Below are 11,269 nucleotides of genomic sequence, written 5' to 3' on the forward strand. Positions count from 1 at the left end.
GAAAAAGAAAAAATAAAACATAGAAGGCCGGAATAAAACCAAGGAAGAGTCGAAACTTAATATACCCTGCTCTGTAGCACGGTGGTTGTACGAACTAAGTTTCACGAATGAAGTCGGCGGTTCAATTCGTAGCGAGTGCCTGCTAGAAGAGTCGCAAATGAAAGAGCCAAACTTCTCTCTCACAGGCCCAATACCAGCTTGGGAGGCTGCACCGACATGACAGAGATGAAAACGGATGACTGGTCGCATTCATTCACTAGAGAATAGAGAGAACAACGAAATATACACGAGATGTATCAGAGCTATCAAAAGAATATTCTTCGTGGCCTTAAAGTCTCATGCATGTATTCTTATAAATTTGAAGTTCCTATTCTACGAAAATACTAGCCAAAGGCCCGTGCGTTGCCACGGAATAACAACCTTATATACAAGAATTTTGATCAAAACATCATTGCATTTCAACAACATGAGTGTAGCATGTGGCTTGTGATTGTGTTGCGTGCAAATATTGGGTTACACTTGCTTCCTCGGTAATCACCTGACAGCACTTGAGTTTCTTTCTTTGTATTGCCATGTTATATTAGGTTTATCTAAGCCAAACTACAGTTAAAAAGGTTGACATAGTGCAATTCTCCCCCAAAATTATTAGCAATCAAACTCTTATAAAAAATCATCCCTTTTGATTGGTGATTATCAAATACAATAATACTCCTTCCGTTCCTAAATATAAAATCTTTTATTTGCGAAATATAGAACCTTTTAGAGATTTCAATATTGACTACATACAGAGCAAAATGATTGAATCTACACTCCAAAATAAACAAAGCAATAGTCGGTGGCACTATTTATTCCACTGACTAACACGTCTCCCCTATCTAATAATCCTACTATCAACCCAACCAACACATGGCGCTCCTACACTTGCCAGCCCCTCCTCTATGAGCCAACACCGCCAATCTTGTTGTGCCTTCCACACCTCACTCCTCCATCTCAATCTGCTAGTTCTACACAATACCCGAGCCTCCTCTCCATGACCGTGATGTTGTCACCGTCCCAATGTCATATCCCAGAAACTCCCTCTTCCCATGTTCCATAAGCTGAGAATCTAGGAAAGAACTACATTAAAAATGGCAGAGTTGGATGTACAGGGAGAATAGAGTGCTTATATTAGGCAGAAATATACACAACAAATTTGATAAACATCATGAAAATCTTGGCTACAACATGCAAAGTTCTTTCATAAACTACAAGATAGGAAAACTCCAACCAACTTAGCACACAAATTACAACAAAAGTGAACAAGATAGATGTCATTTTCTTGTAGCCATGCCGCTTTTTTTTTGCCAAGATTGAGCTTTGTGATTTAACATTTAGGTTTCATAGGTCCATAGGAAATAGACTCTCTGAATCAGAAACAATAAACTATATAGGTAGCTTGTCAGGAACCCATATCAATCCACTACATGTCTGCATGAAACTGAAACAAATCATAATTAGTAAACAGTTCTAGGGAGCAAAAGGATAAACAATATAGAATCTTGCAAACAAAAATAAGTACCTACATCAATAAAATTCTACAATTAAACAACCGCAGATCCTTACCGACTCTTCCCCTTATGCAGCAATGGTTCATATACCACAACCCTCTAAAAATTACGAATACCTCTTTTGAAAGATAAACTCATGTTTCTTCAGTTGCTTCTGTTCAAATAACTACATAAACTGCAGCGTGGTTCCTGGAAACATCATACAAAGTCAATCAAATGCAATATGTATATGTACTTTGCCTGTTTCTGTTCTCCAAGATTGGACTGAACTGATGAACTCAAAATAAGATTTGGTATATGACACCAAAAAAAGCACTCGCAGCTCCCAATCCAATAACCCACTCAGGAAGGATAAAAGAGGTGGAATTAGCTAACGATGCAAAGTAGGATGCGGCTGCAATGGTTCTATTCTTTGAAGGTAGACCCGGTTCCTACTCTACAACAATATGGTTCATGCTCAAGTGCCCCGCTACCATACTTTACACCAAATCCTAAAAGAAATTGTAGCGACAGTGATACCACTGGAATTCCACAAACCCCAATGCACCATTTGCAGCCGCTTATGCATTATCAGTGGGTTCTCCATCATCATATCTGTGGTCAGTGTACACACGCACACAAGCACGCGGGAGCGTGCACACACACACGCGCGCGCGCGCGCGCGCGAGAAACAACAGTTTGCTTGAGGCCGTTACGTTCTTTTACAGAAAGCAGCAGCCGATTTCACAGCATTAGATTGATAAGTTCAATTTGCACACAAATAAACAGATTCTCTCCGGGATTTTTTTTGCTGCAAACAGTGTGTGGGTTAAAAGCACACAAACATATATATCCCATTTGGATTATGCCCGAGCTGGCCATGCCAAATCGGGGGCGTGTCAAAAAATAAGTGAACACTTCACCCTCCCTTGTCTCGCCAGCAATTGACGTGAAATTGCATAGGAAAGTTGGGCTAGCATCAGCACGCCAAGTAATTAGCCTTGATCCAAGAATACGCCCACATATCTTGTCAACGCCAATTTTTCGGCATTGCAGGCTCGGGCTCCAATGCGAATAGGCCATAGACACTCCCAATATTGGTAGGCTTATAGTGTCTTAACTCTTAAGTGCCTTTGGAACCTCAAACAAATTTGGAATTGCCCACATTTCACTTTTGCTGTACAATTTATACAGGTATATGGGTTACAGAATTCAGCAACCTATGAACCATCATGGGCTCATGGTGAAAACCTGTGTTGGAAAGTCAACAATCTATGAATTAAAGCAGCGATGTATCATGTGGTCAGTTCAGCATTCTACGAATCAAAAGGGCAAGAGCTCACGTTGCTAAGAAGAATAGCACAAACGTTCCTTCTTCAGCTTCTCCTGTCATCGTCCTCTGCAGCATGGTCATCCTACACATGTTCGGATTTTCCAAGCATCCCAAAAGAAGCAGTTATAGTAATAGTATGGACCAAAAAAATTGTTGTATGAGAAACTAAACGACATCTTACCTCGTATCAATCTTGTATGTCTGCCGGTCTTCTGCCCAACGCCATCCAATCTCAACCCGGTGGCGACGGTGCGGGCATATATCTGCGGCCGCCGCGGTCGACCAAGTCCTCTTCTCCCAGCTCCGGCTACAGGGTGTACATGTGCTGAAACAGACACATGGCGCCAAGCTTGGAGCAAAGGAGGAGACGGTACGCGCATAGCTGAAGTCGGGAAGAAGAAGCCTTGCAGGCGGGTGCGCGCAGACGTCTTCACCATGGGAGCTGTCAATGGAGGCGGGGAGGCGGGGACAAGGGAGGGGGAGGGGTCAGCAGTGGCGATGAGGACCATGTGGGGGCGCGGCAGACAGGAGGATTGAAGGGTGAACGGAGGGAGGGGCGGACGACGCAAGTGCTCCAAATGCCCTTGTGGCGGGTGGTTTGGGAGAGGGAAGGGGAGATCGTGGCCTCGTGTGTGATGGTCATGGCGAGTAGAGAGGGAAGGTCATATGGTCGCGGTTGTTTTGTTTTTTGTTTTTACCGCGCGGAAGAAGCGCTTGATGCGGGTGGGGAGCACGGGTTAAACCATCACGACGTTTGATTCTTCTTTAATAGTAGAGATTAAAATACGTAGAAACATTCCATCTATTTTCACATTTTTTCTATTGTTCCTTTCATCCAAAAGGTCTTCGTCAGCACCTCCAAAAACTAAGTTAAACCGCGTGGCATTGTTGTGGGTTTGCTTTTTTGTTTTTGAGATAGAGAGACTTTGTGGGTTTGCTCGCTTTTTATTTTTGTGGTTCTGCTTGCTGTCCATAGGTGTAGCGAAGGAATAAATGTCAGCTGCAGCCTGCACATGGGCCCATGTGCGTCGTGCGAAGCGGTCGAACCAGGCCAGGTAGCGGGGCGACAACCGTCGCGTCGGACCCGGCACGGACGAGACGAGACCAAACCCGACCGACCCACGCACTCCACCGGCAGCAGCACGCGCCACCGTCCCTCCCCACCATCCTGACCCACCCCGCGGCGATCGATGGCGCTCCCGTCGGCGTCGGGCGGCGGCTCCACGGCGCGGCTGCTCACCGTGCCGGCGCTGCTCCTCCTGCTCTCCTGCGCGGCGCTCCTCGTCTTCCTCCTCCTCCCGTCCCCCTCCGCCTCCTCCGGGGCCCACCTCTGCGCCTGCTCCGACCCCGTCACCACCCACACCACCACCAGCGTCACCACCACCACCACCACCGCCGCCCCGGCCCCCATCGCCACCTTCCCCGACGACGTCGCCTGGCTCAAGGCGCAGCTCGCCTCCAACTCCCTCGCCCTCCTCGCCTCCGCCGACGCCTGGCACGAGCTCCGCAAGGGCATCAACCCCCGCACCCGCGAGCGCCAGCTCTTCGACCTCAACAGGTAATACTCTACCCCCAATTACCCAATCCACGCCATCCTACATTTCCATGCTTCCCCTTGCCGTAAAGCAGGATTAGATTTACCAGGTTCTGCTGCGATCGAGTTATTAGTAATCCCCTAGTACATTACTAGTCCTAGGGCTTCAGAAAGTGAAATTGGCATCTCAATGTTGTCCCTGGCCACACTGCAGGCACCATGGGATCTCTCATTATCCCGAAGAAGAGGCGACCAACCACACCGCGCTGCCTTGCCCCGGGGAGCTCCTCGTCGAGGAGCACCACAGTAACTACGGCGAGCCATGGGCCGGTGGCCGGGATGTGTTTGAGTTCCTGGCCAACGCCTCCGCCCTCGCGCCCAGAGATCAGGTTCTTGAAATTGGGTGCGGGACGCTCCGTGTCGGTCTGCATTTCATCCGGTTCCTCGATGCTGGGAGATTCCATTGCCTGGAGCAGGATGAGCTGTCCCTCATGGCTGCGCTTCGGTACGAACTGCCGTCGCAGGGGCTGTTGTACAAGCGACCGATGATTGTGAGAGGGGGGGATATGGATTTCAGCAAGTTTGGGGATACTGTTATGTATGACCTGATTTATTCTAGTGCCGCGTTCCTCCACATTCCACGTGACCTTGTTTGGACTGGGCTTGAGAGGCTTGCAGGCAAGCTGAGGCCAAAGACAGGCAGGATTTTTGTGTCGCATAACATTAAGTTTTGCACAAGGTTGGGTGGAGATGAGTGCACACGCCGACTTACGGAATTGGGGCTGGAATATGTTGGGAAGCACACTCATGACAGCTTGTTGTTTAACCATTATGAGATATGGTTTGAATTTCGGAGGCCAAAAGTTTAGATCTTGATGGCACAGGAAGATAGACAAGTTGGTTTCTGTTTTTGCAATTTTGGATGTGTGAAGCAAAATACATGCCATGCTCTGTACGGTAATGAGTTTTGGCTTTGGACTGAAACCAGTGTTCGCCCAGCTCTGAGTTGAATCATGTGAACAAAATTCCTGATTGGAAGGTACCATTGCGCTGGAGTCCTATTACATTTTGGTGAGTTGTTGAAGTCTTTAGCTTTAGTTACCACCATTTATCAGTGTACTGTAATCTTAGTAATATCTGGGAGTATTTTTCGGTAGTTGAGGTCAAACTGATATGTTATACATTGTTTAGCCCAACAGCTTCCTACAATGGTCAAGCAGTAATTGTCTCACCACACAAGGTTTAGTAAATTGTAACAAAGGATAACCCTGTTATCCTGTTTCTGTACTTAATGACAGGCTTATCTGATCAATGTGTTCTGAAATACACTTTGTTATTCTATGGTATCTTGGTGAATAGTTTGATCTGTACATCTATATTTATTCTTCATTATCCACCTTGGAACTGGCGTTATCATGAATTGGTACTATCTCTTTCTGGGTGACTGAGAGTGAGCATATCTGTTCAGCTGGCTTCCTGCATTGCTTGTCAAAATTAGGGTAGTGTCAACTGTCTACCAATTATCTTTGTTTGCTTTGCCTGCTTGCCACAAGACCATTCATACATATGCGGCTGCAATACATTTTTATTGGTACCTAAGAAAACCCATCTTTGTCAGTATTTATGATTTATTTATGATGATGTGGGTGATACCCAATGATCCTTGTGTGACCATTAGTTGCAATTTTGGATGTATGAAGAAAAAAAATCAAGCCATGCCCTGTACGCTAATGAGTTTTGACTTTGGACTGGAATCAATGTTTGCTCAGCTCTGAGTTGAAGAATGTGCACAAAATTGATGATGGGAAGGTACCATTCTGCTGGAGTCCCATTACATTTTTGTGACTGGTTGTTGAAGCCTTTAGCTTTTGTTACCACCAATTTGGCTGTACTATAATCTTAGTAATGGCTAGAAGATTTTTTCGGTGGTTGAGGTCAAACAGATATGCTATACATTTTGTAGCCCAACAGCTTCCTACAACCATCAAGCGGCAATTGCCACGTAAGGTCTGTGACAAGGGTAACTCTGAATTTAGTGAAAGGCCTGCCGATGAGTTCTGGAATACACTTTGTTATTATTATTTTTGCGGGTAAATACACTTTGTTATGCTATAGTAGGAGTATCTTGGTAAATCGTTTGATGCCTATGCATCTATATTTATTATTCATTCATTATCCACCTTGGCAGTGGTACTATCTCTTTTATGTGGTGACTAAAAATGAACATATCTGATTTTCAGCTTTGCTTCCTGCCTTGTCAAAATTAGGATTGTATCACTAGTCCGTCATTTATATTTGTGCACATGCTTGCCATAAGAACACTCATATCTATGCGGTTGCATTACATTTTGTCTTTGTTGTTAGTGCTGGTGACCACTCATCTTCATTAGTACTTTCATTTGTTTATGATGATGTGGAGTGAAGCCCAATTATTCTTCAATTACCATTTTTATTGCACGTTATTTTTTAATCAGCATGATCTTATTCTGTATGTTATGATGTCATCTACATCCTGGTATCCATGTTTTCTCGTGTAGAATTTCGGTGTGATTTCATAAATGGCATGCCAGTCTATAAGTATAATGACAGTGTTTGGTGACTGGTTATAATGCTTTATCTGTGCTGTTAGCAATGACATGTAGTGCCAAAAAGCCTGAGTGAGGCCAAAACTGTTTTATGTACTCTAAGCAGCAAACATTTAGTCCCAGTGGGCTAGGGGAGTCCATCATTGATTATGAATCATTTCTCTGATTATAAATGCAGAGATCTTTTAGTATCCCACCACCAGCCACCAAGTTATTGCGAACCTGAAAATGGGTTTCTTGGTTCCAAAAGAATCCACCAAGTTAAGCTTGTGTAGTGGCTAAGAGTGGACATATCTGTTCAGCTTTCTTCCTTCCTAGCTTGTCAAAATTAGGATATACTCTCTCCGTTCCAAAATATAAGGTGTATTAGCATTTCCAAAAGTCAATCATGTGCATGTTGGACCAAGTTTTTAGAAAAAAGTATCAATATCCACAGTACCAATTTTGTATCATTAGATCCATCAGGAAAGTATTTTCATATTTTACTTCTTTTGTATTGTAGATGTTGATATTTTAGGAAAACTGATGCACCTTATATTCTGGAACAGAGGGAGTATCACTTGTCTGCCAGTCATCTTTGTTTCCCTGCTTGCCACAAGACCATTCATACATATGCCGTTGAAATACACTTTAATTTTACGTGGCATCTAAGACAACCCATCTATGTTAGTACTCCCTCCGTCCGAAAATACTTGTCATCAAAATGGATAGAAAAGGATGTATCTAGAACTAAAATACATCTAGATACATCCCCTTTTATTCATTTTGATGACAAGTATTTCCGGACGGAGGGAGTAGTATTTAAGATTTATCTATGATGATGTTTAGTGATGCCCAATGATCCTACATTTACCATTAGTTGCAATTTTTTATGCACGAAGCAAAAAAGCAAGCCATGATGCGCTGTACGCTAATGAGTTTTGACATTGGACTGGGATCAATGTTTGCTCAGTTCCCAGTTGAAGAATGTGCACAAAAATCATTACGGGGAGGTACCATTGTGCCAGAGTCCCATAACATTTTGGTGAGTGGTTGTTGAATTCTTTAGCTTTACTTACCAGCAATTATCAGTGGTACTGTAATCTTAGTAATGTCTGGAAGTTTTTTTCGAGTAGCTGAGGTCAAACTGATATGTTACTCATTTTTAGCCCAACAGCTTCCTACAATGGTCTAGCAGCAATTATCACGCAAGGTTTGTGACAATGATAACTCTGTATTTAACGATTTGGCTATCTGATCAATGAGTTTTGAAATTACACTTTGTTATGCTGTAGTATCTTGGTGAATAGTTAGATGCCTATGAGCATCAATATTTGTTATCCATTATCCACCTTGGGTCATATCCTTGAACAGTAATATCTCTTTTTGTGGTGAATGAGGATGAACATATCTGATGCTTCCTGCCTTGGCAAAATTAGGATTGTGTGCCTGCTTGCTGTAAGACCAATTCGTAGCATGCGGTTGCATTACATTTTGTCCTAGTTGTTGGTGCCGGTGATCAGTCATGTTTATTAGCACTTATTATGTTTTATTGATGGTGATGTGGAGTGCAGGCCAATCATTGTTCTATTACAACTAGTGTTGCACATCTATAACTTATTAACCGGCATGATCTTATTCTATATGTTCTGATGTTATGTGCCTCCTGGTATCCATGTTTCCTTGTGTGATTTTTGTCATACATGCCATGTCTGTGTTTTGTATGAGTGTCTCTGTGCCTGACACTAAATGTGCATTTGGACCCGGTTTTACCTCTGTCGTTAGCGAAGACCGCCCGTAGCGCCAAAAATCCCAAGTTGCAAGTGCTGTGGAGATGTTTATTTACCTGCTGTAAAGAGCACACTGTTTGGTGCCACTGGAGTGGAGTCCATTCATTCTGAAATCTGGATCCTTTGTCTGATTATATATAAATACAGAGATCTTGTGGTATCTCACCAGCCACCGGGTCGTTGCGAGCCTGAAAACGACCCTCTTGATTCCAAGAGAATCCACGGCCGTTTTCGGCACAGCGTATCAGCATATGCCTTTTCGATCACTGGTCATGGGTTCTGCCTGATTTTCTAGCTGGGGGGTTTCTTGAGATGCCGACTGCTGAGCTGACTGGTCCATCCATCTTCGGCCTATCAAGTTGCAGCTCGTTTAATTCCTGTTTCGTGGGGCTAGTGCTGCCCTCTTGTATCCATGATATTTCATAAATGAATCCACGGTGTTCGACCTTCGTGTGCCTGTCCATGACATTACGTTGTCCGTCCGCTCTCTCTGGCGATTTTCGCCGTGTGAAAATCCATGGTTTTGTCCTGTTTTTTTTAACATTTTGTTGATAAGGGCAAAGTAAGTTATCTCAGAAGCTGTGTTACTCAGGTAATAGTACTCTAGTAGAACAGCGGCAGGTGTTGCTGGGCGTTGTGAAATGCTGACCCTGAATTCATGGCAAATCTCGGACGGTGCTTCATCTGGACCACAGCAACAACAACGCGTCCTCATTCATCCGAATCGGTCCAGGAAAGGCAGGCAGTCTTCAAGGAGGGAGGTCTCCCCCGCGGCCTGTCCTTCTGTCGTACTGTGGACGTTTGTGCCGGTGCAATAACCTCCATCGACAGAGACCGTTTGTAGTATCGGATGGTATTTGAAATGGGGCTCGGGCTATTTGCTCGTGTACTGTTTACATCTCGCCGCCTTGTTTTTCAATGTCCCTGCACATGTGCTAGCTAGTTCTGGGTGTCGGGTTAGCTCAGATGGACAGCAAGTATGGCTGTCCGAGTTCCCGACTGATGTAATCCGTGTTGTGACCGCCGATTTGGTCGATCCCTCGTAATTGAAATGCAAGGTGTTTCAGATTAAAAAAATGTAAGTGGAATGATTGTGTCCAATTGGCATTTTCGAAATATCCTATCGCAAGCCCTATTGTCATAGATCATAATCCGTTGGTCACGGGTGTAAGACTTCAAGGCAACAACTTCAACATACCAAACTTCACTTAAAAATGTGGTTTTCTAAACAGTCGTCATAGTGCAAACACTATAAGCACATGAACATGAACTAGCCAAGATTGGTCTTTTATATTTGCCGAATGATAGCATAGGCTGAAACACTAATATACCACCTGCCGTGGCTGCTTGTGTCTCATGCGACTTGCCCGTACACCGTTAAGTTATATAACTTTGCTTTGCCAAAAAAAAAAACAACTTCAAGAAGAAACCATGCTCGTGCACTTCATCAACAAAGTCAAACCTAGAGCTATCACCCTAGAAGCTGAACTTCGAGCCAAAACTTTTCAACAAGCAAATGACGTGGGGATGTCAATGCTGAATGATCTAGTTTGAAGGGTAAACCATTGGTTTTCACCCGGAGAAAACAAAGCGTCAAGCGCAACTGTCATTATCGCCATCTACCTCTCTATCGGCCTGCTCACACAGAACTAGCCGGTTTCTGGAGAAAATTACATCTACCGTAACTGAACTTGACTCTAGGGTTCACTTTGGTCACTGTATTCACGAAATCGCAAGTTACGGTCACCGGGCTCGCTGAACCGGGTCACTATACGGTAACCCATACCGTTTCGGCTCGTATCACGTGCACGTGGACGAATTTAACGAAAAAACGCTTGGACTTGCCAGCTATACAGGACACGTCGAGGGTTTCTTCATCCTCTCCCCTCCCCTGTCGATTCCCCTCTCGTTCCCCTCATCCGACTGCTAAATCCCTAGCGCAATCTCTCATCCCCTCCCCTGTCGCTTGGATCCAACAGTTGCATCCTCTGCTCCCATGTCCGGCGCGGGTAGCTCATCGGGGGCTGGTGCGGGTTGGCTTCCTTTGATCCAATGCCCTGATTGCAAGATCCGCCAGATTAGGAGGTTTGAGTCCACCACTGAAAAGCATCCTGGGTGGATCTTGTACAAGTGTATGAATCATAAGGTTAGTACAAGAACATTGACTGGATGTTGTTCTTCATTTGATTTTCAAATTTGTTCTTGATTTGATTTTGAGATTTGTTCTTGATTTTGTGAAATAGGTAGGGAAGAAACCTTGCAACTTTTGGCACTGGGAAGCTAGTTACATTGATTATTTGAAGGTAAATGGACATCTGAGAGGTGAATCTGTGGATAATAAAGTAGTAGAGATGAAGAAAAAGAAGAACACGACAGAAGTGGATCCTGAAGATATGATGAAGATACTGCTGCTGCTAAAATCACTTCCAGGAGATGTTACAGACTTGGTTGCTGTAATGAAGATAGCAGTTGTACTGCTATTTGCAATTCTCTTTGTGTTAGTGTTAGTTCTAGTTAGGATG

The 11,269-nt window shown here is 44.2% G+C and overlaps 1 protein-coding gene across 1 annotated transcript; it reads left to right on the top strand.

Moving 5' to 3' along the window:
* The first annotated feature begins 3,950 nt into the window (after window positions 1–3,950).
* On the top strand, window positions 3,951–5,763 carry LOC125535764. Its single transcript, XM_048698838.1, has 2 exons — window positions 3,951–4,417; window positions 4,608–5,763. Exons 1-2 carry the CDS (start codon window positions 4,050–4,052, stop codon window positions 5,260–5,262), a joined length of 1,023 nt encoding a protein of 340 aa, XP_048554795.1. The 5' UTR covers window positions 3,951–4,049; the 3' UTR covers window positions 5,263–5,763.
* The last annotated feature ends 5,506 nt before the right edge of the window (window positions 5,764–11,269 follow it).

Source organism: Triticum urartu, chromosome 2, assembly GCF_003073215.2.
Source record: "Triticum urartu cultivar G1812 chromosome 2, Tu2.1, whole genome shotgun sequence".
NCBI classification, from domain to species: Eukaryota; Viridiplantae; Streptophyta; class Magnoliopsida; order Poales; family Poaceae; genus Triticum; species Triticum urartu.

What these genes read in the sequence shown, in the direction of transcription:
- LOC125535764 (XM_048698838.1), top strand. Translation starts at nt 4,050, where the DNA reads ATGGCGCTCCCGTCGGCGTCGGGCGGCGGCTCCACGGCGCGGCTGCTC. An exon ending in CAGCTCTTCGACCTCAACAG is followed by an intron (nt 4,418 to 4,607) that starts GTAATACTCTAC and finishes GCCACACTGCAG; the next exon opens with GCACCATGGGATCTCTCATT.